The sequence below is a fragment of the Podarcis liolepis genome (genome assembly GCF_965112155.1).
Source record: "Podarcis liolepis genome assembly, chromosome: 3".
Classification (NCBI taxonomy): Eukaryota; Metazoa; Chordata; class Lepidosauria; order Squamata; family Lacertidae; genus Podarcis; species Podarcis liolepis.
In genome coordinates, this window is record NC_139557.1 from 108,577,611 (window position 1) to 108,600,299 (window position 22,689).

The 22,689-nt window shown below is 39.3% G+C and overlaps 1 protein-coding gene across 2 annotated transcripts in view; it reads left to right on the forward strand.

The window, feature by feature from the left end:
* The window catches only part of ACSS1 (acyl-CoA synthetase short chain family member 1), a 31,168-nt gene that overhangs the window by 4,366 nt on the left and 4,113 nt on the right, over positions 1-22,689 (forward strand). Inside the window, exons 1-11 of one of the 2 annotated variants that reach the window (XM_083494394.1) lie at positions 2,625-2,721; positions 3,242-3,371; positions 8,654-8,853; positions 10,058-10,233; positions 11,962-12,114; positions 13,356-13,503; positions 14,836-14,973; positions 16,280-16,372; positions 21,072-21,184; positions 21,646-21,772; positions 22,237-22,364. In XM_083494394.1, coding sequence (XP_083350520.1) covers positions 3,370-3,371; positions 8,654-8,853; positions 10,058-10,233; positions 11,962-12,114; positions 13,356-13,503; positions 14,836-14,973; positions 16,280-16,372; positions 21,072-21,184; positions 21,646-21,772; positions 22,237-22,364 — 1,278 coding nt within the window. In that variant the 5' untranslated portion in view covers positions 2,625-2,721; positions 3,242-3,369. Of the gene's footprint in view, positions 1-2,624; positions 2,722-3,241; positions 3,372-8,653; positions 8,854-10,057; positions 10,234-11,961; positions 12,115-13,355; positions 13,504-14,835; positions 14,974-16,279; positions 16,373-21,071; positions 21,185-21,645; positions 21,773-22,236; positions 22,365-22,689 lie in introns of those variants that run through there. The other variant, XM_083494393.1, reaches the window with a different exon arrangement.

The window sequence follows — 22,689 nt, forward strand, 5'->3', positions numbered from 1 at the left end:
CAACTGGCCCCCCTTGGCTACACCCATGATTGGTCTCCATATAAAAAAGCTTCCTTTCTTTAGAAACAATTACAGTATAGGTTATGTTAGGATCTTTCTCCCCACTTCCTCTCTGTTAATTGAAATACAGTTGCACTCATTTACACTTACAGTTCATTTCAGTTAATAAAAAAGATACAGCTGTTTCTCTTACACTGCTCTGTTAACCATGTTTACTCATAATTAAGTCCCACAGAGTTCAGTAGGCCTTAACTCTCTAGTTACAGTGCTTAGGATTGCATCCTTCATTATTCCAATTGTTCTCATTCAAAGTGCAACACAGCTTCATAAAACTCATGGGAGATAAACCTAGGCACATAAGTTCTATAACACTTTCTGCATGTGAGTTTCTATTTTCAACAATTACCACAGTGATCAGGTTTCATCATTGCAGTTGATATGGTGGAGAAATCCACAGTAAAGTCACAGATGACATTTTCCAGAAATGCTATATTTTCTTCAGCTGCTTCTTTTTACAAGTTAATATTCTACAAGGTGAGGATGTTAAAGTTACGCACAGATGGCTTATTATGCAGAAAGAAACTGCTTTAGAATCCATTTCAATTTGATCATTGAGCAGCATGCAGTCCAATTCTTTGTAGCTTACATGTGACATTGTTCAAAATTCAACAGGAAGAGCTGCCAACTTTCATTTATTTTAATGGAGCTTTCTATATTATGCACACTTTTGTTAATTATATTGTGACTCCATTTCATATTTGCTCTACTTATCACTCTACTTATTTGCTCTACTTATCACTTTCTCTGCTTATCTTCATATCACTGTTGTATGCATTCTTACTTAGAAGATGACAATAACTTGCTTAAATTGGTTTAGAGTTGATGTGTTAATGTTTAATGGGGGGAATGTATCTTGCCGTACATGTTTCATAGAAGAGGATAGCAAATTGCATTGTAATAAAAGTGTAAAAAGAAAAAAATGATTATAAGGTGGAATATAAAAATATTTAAAAATAAGTAGAATTTAGCTAAAAAGCAATTCTCAATCAAGTCACCAGTGTATAGAAATAATCAAGGTCATGAAAACCATTTAAATGTTAAATATTAAGGAAGAGAAGAGTTAAATGACCTAGTTAAGCTACCATTGCCATACACATAAGAGTTGAAAAGGTACTTGAACGTGGCTGGAATAATTAAAGGACTCTAGTGCTGCTTTTGTTTATTGAATAAGCCTTAATTTTAAAGGATGTGATATTTGGTCTCAGGAATGGGGGGGGGGGGGGGACATACAATGGAATTAAGTATTTTACTGCATAATTTTCCCAGAAAAGTTTCTCTAAGCTTTGTACAGTGAAGAACTGTCCTTGATTGTTGATTACAGTTTTTGTAAATAGAGGACTCCCTTAGGGTCAAATTAAAAGAAAAGGACACCAACAAGGGCATTGAAGGGATTGGCTGAAGAGCACAACACTACAGTATTAGGTTTCCAAAACATGAGCTTATAATTACAAAACATATGCATTTTTAGAAGGGTGAAACATAATTACACAACAGCTGTCTACTGCAAAATCTGATGGCCAAACTTCAACTTTGATTTTAAAAGGCTGGATTTCCTAGCCTTTAAGTGCTGGAAAGAGGGCCTGCTAAACTCAAAGCTGAGGGAGAATTGTGTGTATCAGTCATGCTGTGCTTAGGAGGCAGGACTCCTTTCAGTATGTTATACACATTCCAATCCCTCCACATAATTGTAATATTTAGCAGAGAGAGTGGGGGCAGGGGGGGAGCGCTTTCCAATGTCCTGTTGCTCTGCCTTTCCTATGCAGGCCTTAGCTAGAAGCTATATTTTTCAATAAATATAGATAGATAAATAAATATTATGCATACATTCCTGGCTTACATACCAATCACATAGCTCTTGTTTGCCTGGTTTTAGACTAGGTGGTCTAAACTACAAAGAACATCAACAACCCATGAAGGGAGTTAGTCAGTTGTGGCCATCTTGTGTTATAAACAGAATCATACTGTCAAAGTTTCAACAACTGTACAGTGGTACCTCGGGTTACATACGCTTCAGGTTACATACGCTTCAGGTTACGCACTCCACTAAGCCAGAAATAGTGCTTCAGGTTAAGAACTTTGCTTCAGGATAAGAACAGAAATCGGGCTCCGGCGGCGCGGCAGCAGCAGGAGGCCCCATTAGCTAAAGTGGTGCTTCAGGTTAAGAACAGTTTCAGGTTAAGTACGGACCTCCATACTTAAGTACTTAACCCGAATTAAGTACTTAACCAGAGGTACCACTGTATATGGCAACCGTATCTAATGACATCCTTACATTTACTGCCTCATAATTCTTGTAGATGCTTGACTGTAGTGTATGTTTATGAACTAAACTGATGTACAGTGCAATTTCATTTATTTTAATGATTCTGAATACTGTACTTTGATACTCTTGACTATTTCATTGGGACATTATTGTAGATTTGCATGATCAGAGGCTTTTTAAATAAATTATATTTGTTCATTATCTTTTAAAAATATTAACAGCACAAGTTGATTATCAAATCTGACACTTTAGAATCTACTGTAAATGTTTTTTGTTTTTTTTATAATGTGTTTCTGTGCAGTTAACTGCTTGGACCGGTATGCACAACACTCTCCAGAGAGAGTGGCTTTGATCTGGGAAAAAGATGAGCCTGGCACTGAAGAGAAAGTCACCTACAGGTATGACTTCAGAATGTGTCATACTGCAGTTGGGGCGTGCTTACTGCCTACTTCAAGAGCTTTTGTACAAAATATTTTCCATTCTTTGATGATGGCCAGCCTAAAGAAGAGGAATCGGTCCAGGAGTAGTGGTGAACAAGATGGCAAAGACAACCAGTGTTTCTTTTAGCAGAGCGGTTCCCAAATAGTGGGCTAGAACCCAGCAGTAGATTGATGGGACATTTGGCGGTAGCTGAGCAGCCTGTCAGAAAGGGGCTACTGGAAACCATGTGGCAATGTAGCCTAAAGAATATTCATAACTGTTCAGTTGTCATTAACAGGTATTTAATAAGACAGAATTTCATTATTATGATTAAATAATTTCTGAACCACTTAATATATTAAAAATATGTCTACAAAAAAACAACAGATGAATTAATCTATTACAAAATATTACAAAAGTACAGTTACATTTAAACATAGTTACACATAAAAATGTAACAAAAATTTGCCTGACAATGCTATTTCAACACATGTACAGTAAGAAGCTAGCTGTGTCAGAAGAGGAAATAAGTTTGCAATCAAGCTGAAGCTAGTGTAAGAAAAAGGAACCAGTCCACATGGATGTGAGGTCTTTCTGCAAATGAACATGGGCTGCATCTAAGAAAAATGTAAGAATATCTATGTGCAGCCCACCTTGGAGGATTAGTAGTGCCTCATCACAATCCTGGATTGCCAAGAAGCCAAGTTAGGGTAGAGAAGCAAAAGTGAAAGCTGGTTGCACAACAGTAGTGGCCTTGGCATGGGGGTGACACTGACAGGGGAGAGTGGTGGTTTGGAACAATGGCAGAAGTATGAGTGAAGTGCTATGAATTATTTCAGAGTTGTGCATTCTTTATCTGTCTCACATGAGACAGCAAGGGAATGGAAGAGGGAGAAGTTTCAGGACAAGAAGAAGGGGAGATACTTAAAGGAAATGAGTGGCTCTTCTAAAGAATGGCATGGGTAAATTGGGAATGGGAGGAAAATGGTGGTTTTAAACAACAGCAGAGATTGTACCTCAACAGTGTATTTCACTCCTGGAACCATGTGCTATCTTCAACATGATGTTCCAGATGCAAAGTAAAAATTTAGAAAATATATGTTATTACCAAGCAAGCACTCACATGCACACAACATCCATAAGCTGAAGTTAACCTTCTCTAACTGAATGAGCTAACTGACTGACTTGTTCTTAAGATTCTACTCAATTTAAAGGTACAGCAACATATACCATCATGGGGTGTGCACACAGAGGGGGCTGCAGAACAGGGGGGAGAATGAGGCATGAAAACGGTAAAGGGGGGGCAGGTTGTCTGTGTGCAAGGGATAGTTGAAAAAAGGAGGTAGGAAAGGGAGACTGGCTGGCACAGACCTTGTCTTCTTAATGGCTCATCACCTTGCTCTTTGTTTTCCAGACTGGCTCTTCTCCCAGGTGATTGCCTGTATGGGAAACTGATTTGGCCTGTTTGGCTAAATCCAGCATCTGGCAGCCCATTTTAATACTCCAAGCCTTGATTAAACTCCAATACCCACTAGACCCAGGAATTTAGGGGAGGATCTGACACCAATAAATTTAGGGGAATCAAGGCACCCACAAACTCCTAACAATATATTCAAATATTTAGTTTCATATTCAATATGATGGAGTCATATCCACTCTAGTCTGAGATTCATAAATAGCATATTTAGTTTTATTTATGAAATGAAATACATTGGAACTCTCAGCCAAACCATTCATTGCATTCAATGTCTGATCACATTTAATGTATATGTTGCTTTTTAAATAGCAATTTCAGGAGCGATTTGGACATGGTGCATTTATTTATTTAACATAATTTCTATATTATTTAATTGTAATAAACCTCTAAGTAGCGTAAATAAAATGCGGGGCCCTTCCTTTTGCACTGTGATTCTGATGAAAATTGCCCCACAGAGGACAAAGTTGCTATTTGCTGTGGGAGCTATATTGTTATTGGTGCCAGTAGCAATTTATGTCCCATGGCAAATGGCAGTTTTGTAGGGGGTTGTTTTCACTGATACCACAGCATGGGGCTGGAAGAGGAACGGATAGCCCCATGTGTTGCATTCTTGATCCTGACATGGTTCCCCTCCCCCAAATTGTGCATAAGGCTCATTGGCTATTTTAAACGCCAGTGTGTTCCTTTAGGTATTTTGTTAGGTTTGCCTTCAAGTAAGAGAGTTTGAAGAAACTAAGCTGTGACCATACTCTAGTCTTTGGTTGTCTCAGTAGGGACAAGGCCTGCAAACACAGTGTTTCCTTTCAAGCTGTTCTGATATCTGTTAATAATAGCAAGCTGTTGGTAGACTTATCAGCTAATTAACGAAGCTGCTATAAAAATGCATTGACTGCTCTAAGGGGTTTTGTCCATGCCCAGCTGTTGCTTTCAATAGATATAGGTATCGCACAGAAAGCAGGTGACCAGTGAAATAAAAATATGTGTGTTGACAAGAGGCATGAGTACTGTACTTTATCAGTAAATAGTGTGGACATTTTAGCAGGGATTATTATTATAGTCTGTTATTTATTATTTATTGAATTTACATCCTGCCCTTCCTCCCAAAGCAGACCAGAATGGCAAACAGATACACAATTTAAAAACCAAGGAAAAAGCATTCTATAACAGTCAACATTCTAAAGGCAGCTACAATTGAAAACATCTAAAAGCAGTTGCAGTGACAGTTAATGATCTTGAGGTTGCCAGGAGTAGTATTCTTCAGCCACCAAATGCTTGGGTAAACAGGAATATTTTCAAATTTCTCCTGCAAATTAATACTGATAGAGACAGGTGCCCCTCGCTAGGGAGTGCTTTCCACAACAGGCAAAGTACCACTGAAAGGGCCCCGTTATGAGTCAGCAGCACCAACTGGGCAGCTCCCAGCAGTGGCACTATAAGCAAGGCCTCACCTTCTGATGATAGGGTCTGACCTGGAGAAGGTGCTTTTTTTGGGTCCTTGGAACCCAAGCCATTAAAGGTTTTATATTGCAGCATCAGTATCACACGGTCCCTTCAGGCTATCCCTTATCAATGCAGCAGTCGCATTCTTCACTAGCTGTAGCCTCTGGACTGTCTTCAAGGGCAGCCCCATGTAGAGTACATTACAGTAGTCTAAGCAAGAGGACAACTGAGGCCAGGCTATCCCAGTCCAGGAAGGAATCATAGCTGGTGAAACAACCAACCTAAGCTGGGCATAAGCACTTGTGGCATACATACATACTTCCATATTTGAAAGTAAATAATGTGTACCTCCTACTTGGAGTGTCTGGGAAACACAGAGATAGTGTTGGGAGGATAGGCCATTTTCAACTTGGGCCTTAACTTGGGAGATAAAGCAAATATTTTCATTGGGAGTTTCTCATATCCCTAGGTTTTTTTTAAGCAGGTCAAAAGCTGTTTGCCACTCGTTCAAAAGTTTTGGCACTTTGCTTCCCTCCCTGTGGAACGCCCTCCCATCAGATGTCAAAGAGATAAACAACTACACAACCTTTAGAAGACATCTGAAGGTAGCCCTGTATAGGGAAGTTTTTAATGATTGATGTTTTTGTGGTATCATATGTGTTGTAAGCCACCCAGATGGGTGGGGTAATAATAATACTGTAGTAGTAGTAGTAGTAGTAGTAGTAGTAGTAGTAGCAGTAGCAGTAATAGTATTATTATTTTATGACTTATAGCTACATGTAATAATAATAATAATAAATAATAAATTTTATTTATATCCCGCCCTCCCCAGCCGAAGCTGGGCTCAGGGCGGCTAACAACAATCAACAATGTATTCGGAAAATATACAATACAGTGACAATGAACTGGTGATCATCAGTTAAGGTTTTGCTCCGGATTTTTGCAGCATGATCCTGATGCATATTTGCAAAATACACAGTGCCATCTTGACTCCTGTTCGCAAAATACACAGTCATAAAACTGATCCATTGACAGCTACCAGTGGATAGATAAATGTAATATATTTCCATGAAAATATTTGCTTTATCTCAGGAGAATGCATGGAAGCATTGGCATATTGATAACTGTATAGGAACTGTCAGCACAAGAGGCTGTCGCCTTTTTTTAGAGGTGTCGAATTGTGGATGCCTGGATAGCGTTGCAGCCTACTTCTTGAGTGGAGGAATGGAAAATATTACACAACAATATATATACATTAATAGGAATGGAAACAGTTCTAGCTTTTGTTGCTGGTTGGCTTTCTTTCTGAGCACAATACAGGGAGGGAGGAGTTTGTGGCCCTCCAGATGTTGCTGGATTGCAGCTCTTATCATTCCGCAAATTTCTCCTGGCTGTTTCTTCCTGCTGTGCTTCATCTGGTTACAGAGCACTACTGGGAGGAAAAATAGCCAAGGGCATTTGCAGGGGATAATCCAGCGGTGGCTCGTGCCTACAGGGACTGCTAGGGCAGAAGGCAGAGAGCTGCACGAGGGCAATGCTGAGACTGAGAGGAGGCACTGACAACCAGTGCCACCCTCAAGACTGAAAGCAGGTAGGTGGAGCCGGCTGAGGTTGGTGGAGCAGTGTCCCATTTGACCTAGTGGACCAGCCTTCACCAGACTCGTCCATGGATATGAGCAGGATTAAACTCCACCTGTCAATTCTCCCTTGTAAATGTCTTCTGGTCCCTTTGTTAGTAATAGGAGACAAACCACAGCTTGGAAATTTACTTCACAATGTGTAGTTCTGTCCTTATAGTCCCTTCTGAAAATGTTCTGATCCTGTGCAGGACTTTGATGCCATATTCTTAAAACACATCTGAATTATTTGGATAGTGTGAGATGGAATGGTTGTCTACTAAGACAGCTATGGTTTGGCAGACATCCCAGTTTCTCATTTTTGTTTAGCCATAAAACTTGTAGGTAGCTTTGGAAGAGATACGAACTTTATATCAGTCTCCATTTAATTATTTTTAGACTCCATTCTAAGAGTAAAAACAACTTTTTAAAAAATAGCCTTATTCATAGATTTGTTGATTTCGGGTTGGGCCATTAGTTGCATAAGAAGTAATTACGCAATCAAATGCATATGAAACAAATTACAGTTTTTAAGGCTGAGCAAGGAGGCATGCTTCTTACAAAGCATTCTTTTTTATATTTGAACACTGTAAGTGTCTCTTGAATGCTAAGAATGTTGATGAAGGCCAAGTATTCCTCATGTCAATATTTCAAAAGCACTATTGATTTCTATGGTTCAGCAAATGTTATCCAAAAGACCAGCAAGAGACAAAGCTAAGGATTGTTATACCATTTTTTGGTATAATTCAGATAACAACTTCTCTGAACTTTAGATCATGTATTAAAATGGTTGCTCTCAGCTGTTAAAACAGTGCATATATTTCATTATATGACATACCTCATTCTGTCTTAATGGCAGGTAATTAATACATAGTAAATAACTAAATCCTGCATAGATGGGGACTTTGGTGGAATAATAATTATCTGTTACAGATCTTTAGACTGGCCAGTGAATAATTTCCAAAACATTTCCCCCCATTTCATAAGTTCACTACTAACAATGAGTGGGTACCAATTGCATGTACTGTACAATATTAGGCAAACATGGCAGTTTCAAATTTTTAATTTAATTTTAATAACTTTTTGGTTTCAAATTTTTAACTTTGTTTACGATATAGAAATAAAGTAAAAATACTAAACTGGATCATCCACTAGGACATAAAAAGAAAAATCTGGTGGAAATGGATTTCCCCCCCAATGCAAATTACCCTAATCGGCACAGGGGCTTTTCCTGGGATATCTTCCAATTCGAAATTTTCTTAAAAACTCAAATTACTAGGATTGGCATTGCTTTATACAAGCCTTATGCTATAGAAATACATATTTAACAAACTGGAGCATACAGAAATGACATGGTTGTTCTTTCCTGTGTTGCAGGGAGCTTCTGGATATGACTTGCCGACTTGCTAATACATTAAAGAAAAATGGAATAAAAAAAGGGGACAGAGTTGCTATTTATATGCCTGTGTCCCCAATGGCAGTGGCTGCCATGTTGGCTTGTGCCAGAATTGGTGCTGTTCATACCGTTGTCTTTGCTGGATTCAGTGCAGATTCATTGGCAGGGAGGATCAATGACTGTGAGTAGTTTTCAGATGCTGGGAAGGGGTAGTTGATAAACATTCATAGTACAGTATGACTTTTTTCTCATATTGCAGGGTAGTTCTCTTCACACACAACAGGCATTCCCATTATGCATGACTAATATTCACCATCATTGAAAAGAATGTGTTAGCCTCTGTATGCACAAAAGTCATGTGTGTACATTAGAGCCCTTTGTAGTATGTTGTGAGGAACATTGGCCAATGGGCCTCATTACACCCACCAGCCAGTTATATGATATCAGATGCAGAGATTTGTTATCTGCGCACTAAGCATCACAGCACTATGATAAGAGTTAAGCCTCTGCTTAACTATAGAGTCTTGAAGCTTCTTACAAACTAACAAATTTATCAGGGGTGTAATCTTTTGTGGACAAGAGTCTGTTTCTAGTTTTGCTACAAGACCTTTTGTTTCTGCTGCAACAGAAAACACAGCTACCCCCCCTGGAAACTGTGTATGAGTTACTGTTCTGCTATACTATACAGTATATAATGTCTTGGTTACAATATTACTCGGAACAATAATGGAGGAAAACAAACTGCTAAGTCATAGAATCATAGTATCATAGAATCATAGAGTTGGAAGAGACCACAAGGGCCATCGAGTCCAACCCCCTGCCAAGCAGGAAACACCATCAGAGCACTCCTGACATATGGTTGTCAAGCCTCTGCTTAAAGACCTCCAAAGAAGGAGACTCAACCACACTCCTTGGCAGCAAATTCCACTGTCGAACAGCTCTTACTGTCAGGAAGTTCTTCCTAATGTTTAGGTGGAATCTTCTTTCTTGTAGTTTGAATCCATTGCTCCGTGTCCGCTTCTCTGGAGCAGCAGAAAACAACCTTTCTCCCTCCTCTATTTGACATCCTTTTATATATTTGAACATGGCTATCATATCACCCCTTAACCTCCTCTTCTCAAGGCTAAACATGCCCAGCTCCCTTAGCCGTTCCTCATAAGGCATCGTTTCCAGGCCTTTGACCATTTTGGTTGCCCTCCTCTGGACACGTTCCAGTTTGTCAGTGTCCTTCTTGAACTGTGGTGCCCAGAACTGGACACAGTACTCCAGGTGAGGTCTGACCAGAGCAGAATACAGTGGCACTATTACTTCCCTTGATCTAGATGCTATACTCCTATTGATGAGGCCCAGAATTGCATTGATCCACAAATGATTTTTCTTGTTAGCTGAATGCAAAGCAGTCATCACCTCTAACCAGGGAGTCAGGGGCGGACGTGTCATAGAACTGAAGAAGACTGTGGATGAAGCTGTAAAGAAATGTCCAAGTGTCAAGTGTGTCTTTGTGACTCAGAGAACTACCAACAAAATCCACATGGGCAGTCGTGATATTCTCCTTGAAGAAGTATGTTCATGATGTTCATGGTACTTCTTTTAAATCAGGTATTTCTATAGGGTGCAATAATATTTTATCGCAGCAGGTTATATGCTGGTGTTTTGTCTAGAACAAATTAATGTTGATGAGCCTAGTTTTATAATGAATCAAAGGCCAGGCTGAAACTTGGAATTGTTAAGTTAGTGCATCCTTGGATTGCAGCTTCATATCTAGAGATGAGAGTCCAGAAAAACTGGGGAAATTTGGGGGGACGACCCATCTTTCCCCCATCCCCATTATTTTCTGAATCTGTTTGTTTGTTTTTGAAAATTAGAAACATTTTTGGATTAAGAAATCTTTTACTTCAGAATTACTTTTAAGACAAGGTGTTCATATTCTCCCAAAATGATTTTTAAAACTGTGTAGCAGGAAGACTTAGGTGAGTCTGTGTTCAATCTTGGATCATGAAAAATTGCAAGCAAATGAAATAATAAATAAATAGTAGCAATGTAAAATATTAGGAAAGAGGAGGTGTATTAATTAAAAACATGTTGGAATAAAACAGTCATCAAAAGGTGGGGAGTGATGGAGTATCTACTCCCTTGGGTGGGGGGACCACAACTGAAAAGGTCCTCTTTTTGTGCCACCTCTGCACCTCAGATGGCAAGTGGGAGCATGGAGGAGTCTCTCCAAAATGAAACTCTATTCTTGAGCAGGTTCATCCAGGAGGATGTGGTTCTGTAGATAATCATTGTCCCAAGATGTTTCAAAGACCAATGGCAGCAGCCACAATTGAGTCTGAACGGATTTCAAACGAGGAAAGTTGGTCAAGGATTGAGCAATATGTATAAATCTCCTGGTCTTAGCAAAAGACCTAGTGGCTATGTTTTGAACCACCAACTGTTTCTGAACTGTCTTCATGGACAGCCCTGTGTAGAGCACATTTTAGGTCTCCAACCAGGCAGTGACAAAGGTATGTATAACAGAGGTCAGGTCTGATTTCACCTGGTATGGACACTGCTGACTTACCAAATGAAGATGGTAAGGCGTTCCTGGTCAGTGCCTGCACCTGAGCATCCAAGAGAACTCTCAACCAGCAAACTTACTGTTTCAGGAGACATGCAACCCCATCAGTACAGGTTGCACACATACATCCAGCAGATCTCCCATTTAGCAGTACCTGTCCTGTCTGGATTAAACTTCAGTTGATTCACTCTCGTTCAGATCAAAACTTCCCTCAAAACAGCAGTAAATAACTTCCACAGTTTCCCCAAGTTCTTGCTTCTTCCAAGATAACTGAGACAAAAGAGGATGCATGGTCTAACAGTTGCAATAGCTCCCAGTGAAGAACAGTGCAATGGACTTGTGGCTCCTGGCTGAGTTACCCAGTAGCTAATTAGTTGGTACACAGCCTCTGGACAATACCGTATCCATACCCAAGGTGTGCCTGGAGTTTACTGGAAATGGCAGCTGTCAGTAGAGTGCAGCATAATAGACTTTGGGCCACTGTTTCTGCACAGAAACATGAAAATGTTTAAATAAACAAAACCACAACTCTATGAATCCAGAACATTGCTTCAGTTTTTATGAAATGGCCCTTTTTTGGATGTTCTTATGTTTAAATATGTGCTGTAAGCCACCAATCAGATGGGTGGGGTATGATGATGTTGATGGTGATAATAATAATAATAATAATAATAATAATAATAATAATAATAATAATAATTAATATACTTCCTCTTTCTTTTCTTTATTTAGGAGATGGCTAAGGAGGTGCCAGTTTGTTCCCCTGAAATAATGGACAGTGAAGATATGCTCTTTATGCTTTATACCTCAGGGAGCACAGGAAAACCTAAAGGGATTGTTCACACCCAAGCTGGCTATCTCCTTTATGCTGCCTTAACGCACAAGGTACATCAGAAATCATATCTCTTGGAAAATAACACTTGTTGTTTTACTATATCAGTAGTAATTGTGGAGAACAGATAGTAAAAATAAATTTGTTTGTGGGTGGGGAGATGTACTGATGGTTTTTGGAAATGGTGCCTGGTAAAAAATTCCCTGATTCCTTCTGCTGCTTAAATTATATGCACACCAAAAGCTGACATTTTAGCCCTAAAATGTCTAAATAATTTATTCAGCTTCAGTATTGAAAAGTATTTTATTCCCTCCATAATTCTGATTATACATTCTATTGGGCAATGTCACTTACCAGATATTTTATTTACTTATTTACAGCATTTGTATTCTGCTACAAAAAATAGATTTCTTTGGGTGGCTTAACAATAAATGAGTGAAAACAGGCAATAAACAAAATAACATGCAGAATGAAAAGCTACATAAACACAACAAAAATCAAAACTCATTGTGCTCCAAAATGTTAAAACTGAGAGGCGCAGACTACATCAATTAAAAAGCCTGGGTGAATGGAGAGGTATTCATGTTCTGCTGAAAAGGGCTTAAGAACAGTGCTTAGAGCAGGCATAGGCAAACTCCGGCCCTCCAGATGTTTGGGACTACAATTCCCATCATCTCTAGCTAACAGGAGCAGTGGTCAGGGATGATGGGAATTGTAGTTACAAACATTGGAGGGCTGTAGTTTGTCAATGCCTGGCTTAGAGTTTCCCTAAAAGCAACGTCCTAGTTAGTAGTCAGTGCCCTCCTTTTGTCTGCTATGAATGTGCTTACCGTGGTCATTTTGCTCCTCCCTGCTCACACTGGGACAAATCAACCCATGATCTCTGGCTTACATATGAATTGGGAATCATGGTTTGTTTCACTCCCAGCAATGTTTATTCTTGGCTTGCTGATAATGGTTTGATGGAGCAAAATAAATCACATTTCCCCAAAGAATCCTGGGAACTGTAGCTCTCCTCTCACAAAGCTACAGTTCCCAGCACCCTTAACAAAATGCAGTTCCCATGATTCCTTGTGGGGAGGCATGTGCTTAAATGTATGGTGTGGATCTGCCCTTGGCCATCACATGAAACCATGAATGTGAAGGGCAAAGTGCCTGAAATCTGTGGCTGTACACCTGTTTTACCACATGAGCTGTACCATATGGTAAATAACTGCTGAAGAATGATGGAGAGTTTAATTTATTAATTATTAAGCATGTAAATTCTAACCTGCTTTACTGTTCATCTTTGTAGCATGTGTTTGACTACAAGCAAGGTGACATTTTTGGTTGTATGGCTGATATTGGTTGGATCACGGGACACAGCTATGTTGTGTATGGACCACTCTGCAATGGAAGCACCACAGTTCTGTTTGAAAGCACTCCAGTCTATCCTAATCCAGGTGCCTTAAATAAAAACTTAAAGTTTAACTCCTGGGCATAGAGAAGGGCTGTTCATGTAACAACTCCCAGTTTCAAACTCTGGCATCTCTGAATAGGGCTGGGAAAAGATTCCTGTCAATAATCCCCAGAGAGCTACAGTATAGATACTGCTTGGTATGCACATGATGGTAAACCACAGATTACCATGCAAGAACATGCTGCTCAGTTGCCCCCACTTTGCTCCACCCTGCATGCCTCTGGGAGAAACATACCATAAAGTACGGCTTGGCATTACGTGTGAATTGGCACTTGTGGTTGGTTTCTCTCCAAACAAACCACAGGTAGAGTTGTCTTGCTGTTAGTGATTTGAAAAAAAGAAACCAGAAGTGTTGGTTCACACATAATCTGAAACTGAGCATCATAGCAACATAGAGCAGGTACAAACCTGCTGTACCTGGAACTGGGTGTAGAGAATGCAGCTGAATGGGACACAGCTGTGGCAGCTTGAGGAAGCACCATCCACCTTGGGCCTGGCCATAAAAAGCAGGTCTAGAGTGAGAGACAAGGGTGATGTCTGCCGTTTCCAGGCATTCTTCTTGCTGTGAGACTTGTGGGTGAGCTGAAAGTTTGTTTGGACCCTGGGTGAGAACCTGGAGGCTGATAGGGAGGGAGTGTCAGAATTAATTTATATTGATTTATATATCTTAGTAACCTTTTGATGTACTTGTATTAAGATATTAGAAATGAGAATTTTCAGAGGTGATGTGGCAGCTGCCAACCTTCCACCGCATATATTTGGTGAATCTGTAGCATAAGGACTGCAGACCAATGGATATATGATAAGGTTTGGTCTTAATTGTTAAGAAGAGATTGTCCACATTCACTTGCCAGTCACCATCTTATGTGTTTAAGGAGTACAAATGGTATTTCAAATTACCTGTTTTGGCTTGATTTAAAAGGTAGGTGTTGATTTTAGTATAGATCAGTAGACTTAACTGCTCCAGCCTTAAACATAAGCCTGTACAAAGTGTTTTGGGTGGGGTATACTAATAGTGGTATCAGCTCAACAACACAAAGCACAATGATGGGCTAGTGTGACAGGCAGAAAATCTATAAAAATATTTTTAAAGTCTTTAAAAAGTAGGTGATTTGTGCCCATATTACAATGTATGTATTCTCATTGTACTCAAATTATTCTGAGCATGTAGTGGTTATGGGAAGACAGGAGTGCCTGGCGTGCTCTGGTCCATGGGGTCACAAAGAGTCAGACACACCTAAACGACTAAACAACAACAACAAAGTGCTTATGGAGTTCACAGAAAAATTTAAGATGACCATTTGGAATTTTGCAGGTCGTTACTGGGAAACTGTTCAAAGGTTAAAAATTAATCAATTTTATTGTGCTCCCACTGCATTGCGATTGCTGCTGAAGTATGGAGATGAATTTGTAAAGAAGTATGACAGATCTTCCCTAACTACACTTGGATCAGGTGAGAATGCACAATTTAAGGCTTTGTTCCATTTGAAGTCAGTACTGTTGGTTTCTACGGAAGCAGATTTTTCCAGTCCTGCAATAATTTTGAGAGAGAGAAGCTTTTTATTTTGTCAGAGATTTATGAGTTAAATCTTAGAAATATCTGAGAGTATGAAGAGTACAGTGCAAATTTTGTTGACAGTGGAAAATGTCATATTACTCTTCAACTGGGAGGTCAGGATCCATATGTGGATCACACTCTGACCTTAGCTGGATTGCATCAGTGGAAGCTTTATCTTCTAAAAAAGGGGGAGAAATAAATAATAACCAGGTGGAAAAGGAACACAAGGACTTGTGCCCCACTAATTATTTACTTCCCAAAAGTACTTCTAGCACCCAAGAGTCCAATAATTGAGTGGTTGGATATGCTTTCAGTAGGTAAAGCTTTTCTCACTCTGGCATGACAAGCTGAAACATCCTTGAATCCCTGCAACTATTAAAATTGCAGGAGGCTTTGCTGTCCCTCTTTGTGGCTTAGAGAAAAAGTAGAAATATGCAATTGATGATTGAAGTTGGGACCCATCTCAACATTTGGGATTAAAGATGGATTCTGGAGATGATAAGGAAGAAGACTACTTACATAGCCAGTTTAGTCCTGTGTCACACTCGCATTGGAGCTGTGAGTGGACTAACCTTGAAATGGTATGGCAAGAGTGCTGTAGAAGCTCCAATTTGAGCACTGAGTGCACCAGCCAATAAATTATACTTTATTAATCAGGCAAAGCACAAATTCATAGGCTGCTGTATTTGCAAGGGCTGGCCACTCTCATACCTGAGCAGTAGTAATCTAACTGACAAGATGATATGAGCTGCCTCTTTTGCAAATATCTGAAGAACCTTTTGGATTGTTGCCGTTCTTGGTCTTGTGCACCCAAGTGCTTGTGGCTATGGAGAAACAACCTGGGAAATTTGGTTCATGACACCCAGCCCCCTCACTCTTTATAGTATCTGCAGTAGATGCAAATACACACATTTCATTTTCAAAATTTCCAAAGTTTTCTTATTTTTAATTCGCGTTTGTAACTTAAAGGTTTACAAAAATGCATCTTCTTTTTAATTTCACCCTGTTGCTTTATGTCCTATTTTTAGTAGAAAGGACAACCAATTCTGAACATTTTTAGCATGTTTCTCTACCAGTTCTTCTTTTTGCTAAACATATCCAGTTCCTCCAGTCATTCTTAATGTGATTGTTGATCAGTTACCAAATATAAAATACTTTTGGCAGAACTCGCAATTCTTCCTTTTACTATTTTGGATTTTAGTGGGAGAACCCATAAACCATGAAGCTTGGCAGTGGTTCTACAATGTGGTAGGAGAGGGACGCTGTTCTCTTGTGGACACTTGGTGGCAAACAGGTAAAAATAAATGACAGTTTTAAAAATCTTTCTACCCCTCCCCCTTCACACACGTACACACAGAGCATTGTGCACAATAAACATTGTGTGTTTATTGGGTAGCTGCTAGCATCCTGTTTAAAGCCATCTTATCAGGCTGGAGGAACAAGAAATGGCTTGTGCAACAACCTCTAGGCCTTTGGAACTGCCTGGGGTATCTGACCTTGGTGCAAGTCTTCAAACTACTGACTTCTTAATACTAAGGGAATATCTCTAAATTATAAACTCTGATTACAAAAGAGCCTAGGGTTCGATCCCCTGAGCTGTTTCGTGACAACACCCCTGAAGTTAGTCTATCTAGTTTAAATATTTATTTGAAAATAGAATGATTTTTTCCATTATTGCTGATGCTCAGAAGCAGAAACCTTAATCTCTCAAAAGCTTTATACCCAATGCAAAAACAAATGCACACATTCCTGTGAGAGGATTTATTATTTCCTTTGGATATAAATGGTAGTGGTAAGAATAATTCGCATGGAGTGTTTATGAGGATATAGAATGTGAGTTGATTTGCCATCGTGTTAGCTCAATTGCACATCTCACAATCAATTTAAAAATAGCTCATTAATTGCTGTTTATCCGCTCTGGAACATAGCTCTCTGAAGCAGCAGTATGCCACAAGATAATCAACTTGAACAGGCATAAAGATTAACAAATCAGGCTTTACGAATCCATTTGAAAGCATTTGGATGAGTGGATAAGTGAGAAGGAGATTATGAGTGTGTGTGTCTGTGTGTGTGTGTGTGTGTGTGAGACAGGGAGCTCATTGTGCACATCTTGTGTTAATATATTTGCAAAGTTTGATCAAGCTCTACACAGTAGCATAATTTTCAGATCCAGTGTTCAATGAACCTTCAGCCCTCAAACCAGAGGTAGCTTGCCTTATAGGAGGTCAGATCGTTTGTCCATCTCACCCAGTATTTTCTATTGTGTCTGAGAGTGTCTGCCAAGAGTCTTGGGCAGAAGTCTTTCTAATCACCTGCTATGTTTAACTGGAGAGGCCAATAATTTTCAGTATGGAAAGAATGTGCTCCGGTGATTAACTGTGTTTCTTCCCCATTTATTTTGGAGACTTACACAAAATTGAATCTGAAAAGTCTGGTAAAATAAAAATAAAAATCATTTGATGCTAGAAAGACAGCAGCCAGTTCTAGGGGAGCTTCCCTGGGGCAACATTCCAGAGCTATAGCCCTTTCCGGGTAACCATCTAATTCACCTATGAAGGCAGGGGAACCTGCACAAGTGTCCCTGAGCCTCAGGTAGTAAGAGTTTAGCAGCTGAGCAGGCTTGTGTGGGAACAAGTTGCCCTTCAGGTAATCTAGTCCCAAGCCTCATAATAATACCAGCATTTAATTCAAGGTTAGCACAGAAATATCTAAGCATGGAACAGCAAACTCCAGAACATTAAACAAGGCAGACTTGCCTGCATTGTGGGCTGAGCAAGATCCAGCTGCTCAGCTCCACTCCCTTGCCTCAGAAGCTCCGAACAGGCTCTGCAGTCTAGCAGACAGAAACCAAAAACTGACACCAAGGAGGACCAAGGATGTGGGGAAAACGGTCATAATCCTTTCACCAGAGACATTTCTGACACCATATTAGGATTTGATTTTTATTCTGAGAGTTTTTTGTAAGGTGCTTTGACAAGACTTTTGAAGCTATATAGTATTCTAAACAAAAGTTTGTCCCGATGCCAAAAGGAGGCATGGAATATGGCGTGGTGCTAAATGCAGCTTGAATATTCAGATACTACTGTGGTTAATGAATCTAGCAAATTTCAAAGCATTTTGTGTACATTGTATTATTAATTTTAATAGCCTGTAAAGTAGGAATTATTATCTCCCTTTTCAGATAGGCGGCTAAGAATTTAGTGGATTGTCTATGGGTTGTTGTTTTTTAGGTGAATGTGAAATTTAGGGTTTAACTACACATGCCGCATACATGTATGTGCCTTAGGCCTGACACTAGCTTCAGAAAGTTGTTGCTGTTTTTAGTTGAGAAGCAATGAGCTTGGGTAAGGGGTGCTCAACCTTTTCCCTGTTCACTATGTCTCTTGCACAGTTCTGTTTCTAGTTTTGTTATTCTGCAAATTCTAAACTGACCTTCATCCATCAAGATCCCAGAGCGGTTCTAAAATAATTACATTAACTCAATAAAATGTAGTCACTGAGAAGCATTGCGAGATAATTTTCTTTGAAGCACCTTTTTAAGATAACCAACAAACCAATAGCACCTAGTACCCAAATCCAATTAAAAAAAACTAAAGCAAGAACCATTAACTGTTGTTTAAGATGCATACCAATGCAGCACTTAAGTTTGAGAGAAAATAATGATAACTATATGGGAACAATTCTCAAGTTGAAACTTAAGTCTTGGAAGTCAGTACTATACACTTCATACCCTTTCCCTGTTGAGCGTTGATGTGCTTGTGATTATTTTACATGTGAGTTTATTTATGTTTCCTTTTGTTTCCCCAGTTAAGAGGACAAACAGGATAAATGGACTAATGCCTTAAAAGTGCTATATGCATGATAAATAGTAACAATAGCTTTAATGTATTTTGCAATGATTTGTAATTAGGGCAAACATCCATTACCTTTGAGACATCCCAAATAATTTCCCTGTTAGCATATAAGCCATGTTTGAGCCCTGATCTCCATAAATAGGGGGTGGGGTAGGGAGATGAAGGATTGCTGTTTTGTGCCAACTAGGACAGCCCTACCCTCTCCTTTTCCAACCTTCACAGGGCAATCAGGAGAGAAAATCCCTAGATATGAATAGCAAAAATTACACATTTACCAGTAGCTCTTCATTTGCAGTAAATCACAGTTATCAAAGGAATTGAATACAACTGTTGGATATGGCTTTCTTTATTTGTAGGGCCTAATATTCCGGCGGTTTTATTACTTTTGCTTCTTTTTGTGTATCTGTTAGTGTTAGGCTATAAAAGATCTGATTAAGGTTGAAATCTCTGATCTGATTTAACATTTATCCTAAGAGAAATGAGGAAAGAATGATTAAGAGGCTCAGTCCTGAATTGAAAATAATCGCAGAATGCCCATAATGGGTGGGAGAATCTAATCCTATATAATAATAGTATTTTAGTCTCATAAACCGCTTTTCAAGCAAACCATTTGAAGTGCTGTGAAAACAGCACAAGGAAGCACATTCCATAATATCCTTGCACTTCTATCACTGCTGTTGAAATTACTTGCTAAGTGTATGAAATTGGGTTGAATACAATTTTCTTGGCAGCTTCATGTTGGGAAGAGAAATAAAACAAGCTGCGTCCCTGTATTTTTGCACAGGAACTGATACCTTCCCTATACTAGTCACTGCAACATGTTAAGAACTTGTCCCCAAAGATGCCACTATAAATGCTTTAGTGTGGTTTCATGAAGTGACTAGAGTCCCATTGGCACCAGCATAGCCAGTTGTCAGGGATGACAGGAACTGCAGTCCAATAACATATGGGAATCTATAGTTGCTTGCCCCTCCTTTAAGATGTGGTTGTCTCCCCCACCCAGCAGCATCCATCTTTTTCCATTGTGGATGGTTTGGCAGCCCATATAACATAGGCTAGAAATCTAAATTTTAACCTGGATCTGCAGGTGCCCATCCTTGCTCTTAACCATTGTGTGGCTAGGGACAGAGACAAAACTGAGTTTGTTAAAAAGGAGCTTGCCAAGGAAAATTTTATGTCTGGGAGAATAATCATTTCTGTGGCTCCTGATAATGCTGGACTTCTGGTGTAGTATACCCACCCTTGGGAGTCCAGATTGATGGGGATCCTGTGGAAGATGGCATCTATGTACAAAGCATGGTCTGAAGACACATGGCACAGCAGTTTAGTTGAAGCTAAAGTTCTGGTCAGTGCCTGGGAGCCCCATGTATGCTGCCTGGAGTTTTATCATGGGAGAAAAGCACAATATATATATATATATCATAAATAGATCCATTCCCTATCCATGGGCTTTTGTTAACCTCTCAGGAGCCCTTACCCATACTTGCTCATCATCATCAGAGTCTAGTCTAGTTGGAATCCACCAACTTGCAGTACAAAATGAAGTTTGGGTTCATTCTTGTAATGCCTTTACATGAGCCACTCTACCAATTATTGCTTGTTTCTCCTGGCAGCCTGAGAAGACTAGATTAGAAGCCTCTGTACTGTCACTGACAGATGGGTTGCATCTAGAAATGCTATATTTCTTCCACTGTTCTCTCTCCCGCCTGCCTGCCTGAATGGGAGAGTTTTCCTCCCACTAAAATAAACACAGATCATTTTATTAATGGGTTTTCACTAACTGGAAATTTGGAAAACTGAAAAGAAGCAAGTAAGGCCCCACTATATAATAATGCTTATATTTATGTGTGTGAGTTTGCCTTCAGAGGTTTGAGATTGGGGTGGCAGTCAAATCTTATACCTTCAGATATTCTGCCTCTCAGATGAAAAGACTCCCTGCAAGGCATGGATTGGAATTATTTGTTATATATTGGAATTGTTTGCAAGGTTGTTCTACGTATTTTTAAAGGGTTCAATCCACTTCCTATTGCAATGAATAATAAATCTGCTATTGTTTTTATTGGGGCTGCACTATGCTGTAGCCTATAGGAGAGCAGAGGATGAATGGATTTCAATTGCTTTCCACCATTTTTCTTCCAGAAACTGGTGGCATTTGCATCGCTCCTCGGCCTTCAGAAAAAGGAGCTGAGATCATTCCTGCCATAGCAATGCGGCCTTTCTATGGGATTACCCCAGTTCTGATGGATGAAAGGGTGAGATTTGTTAAAATATGATCAATGAACATTCAAAGACATAGTGCCTTTTTGGTATATGTATTGTTCCTAAACTCCCAAATCATTGTCTCATATGTGTCTACCCACCTACCTACCTATCTACCTATCTCAAACATTAATAAAATCCTGGATAAATGGTTTGTTGCAAAGGATTGTGAAACTTAGATAGAAAGGGGTTGAGGATTGCTTATCATTTATTATTTTCTTTCTAGTCAGACCTGCTATCCAGATAGGACTTTACTTTTGCTAGGGAAATTGCTGACTATATCAATGCTCTCTAATCTAGGACTTTGATAGAAGGTTGTGGTTCTCTTGCTGGTGATGTCCTAAATTGTAAATATTAATGAAACATACAGTTAGGCAATATAGTTCAGCTTTTGCAACATCTCTGTTCACGGTAATTGTTATATTGACAGTTGCTTCTTTTTTTGGACTCTCAGGGAAATGTTTTAGAAGGCAATGATGTCTCTGGAGCTCTCTGCATAGCACAGCCTTGGCCAGGTATAGCAAGGACCATCTATGGAGACCACCAGAGATTTGTAGAAGCTTATTTCAGAGCTTACCCAGGTGAGAATGGAAACACTGGTGCAAGTAGTGCACCATAATTTTTGTATAAGTTGCTAACTCTTTTCTTTTGACAGTACTGTATAGCATATGTGACACTTCAAAAAAGAAAGAAAAATCAATTTTGTACCAGCAGTTTCTGGATATTGCAGCTTGTATTAGGCCAAGCCAGTTAAGCATATGTCTGTGTATATGTAAAGCCAAGAGTGATAAAAATGAAAAGTTCTGAAACATATTTACTAATTGGTGTTGTTTATACATTATTTTATGTACATACTTCTAAAATGTCACCTATGACATGGGTTATTTCCTCTCATTTTTTAAAAAAATTACCAATGAGTGGTTATGAATCATGTTCACACATACAAATTATTCTGTAAGGACTAATGGACAGTGCCCATTCTGATGTTGAATTTTAGTGCTGCCATCAAAGGCATTAACGGACACTGCTTTGTTTGTTGTTACAGGTTATTATTTTACAGGTGATGGTGCTTATAGAACTAAAGAAGGCTATTACCAGATAACGGGGCGAATGGATGATGTCCTCAACATCAGTGGGCACAGACTTGGAACTGCAGAGATTGAAGATGCTATGGTAATTACTAGGGCAATGAAAAGTGTTGGCCCTAATTAAGTTAAGTCAGTGGGAACATAATTGACCATCGGGGAATCACACTAATCCACAAGATTTTCATTTTAGGGCTTGCTCACATATTGATATTCATTGACATCTTCATTGTGGCATTAAGAGATAACTTGTTTATGTGGTTACAGATTAGTTACCACGGACAGTCTACCACCTGATATCACCATAAACACAATTATTAAGAAGGAAATGGTTCACACATCTGGTGAAGAGTCAGTGGCTGATGAGAGATCAAGGCCTAGTCTTTTCAAATAAATTAGAGGGTAAACTCAGG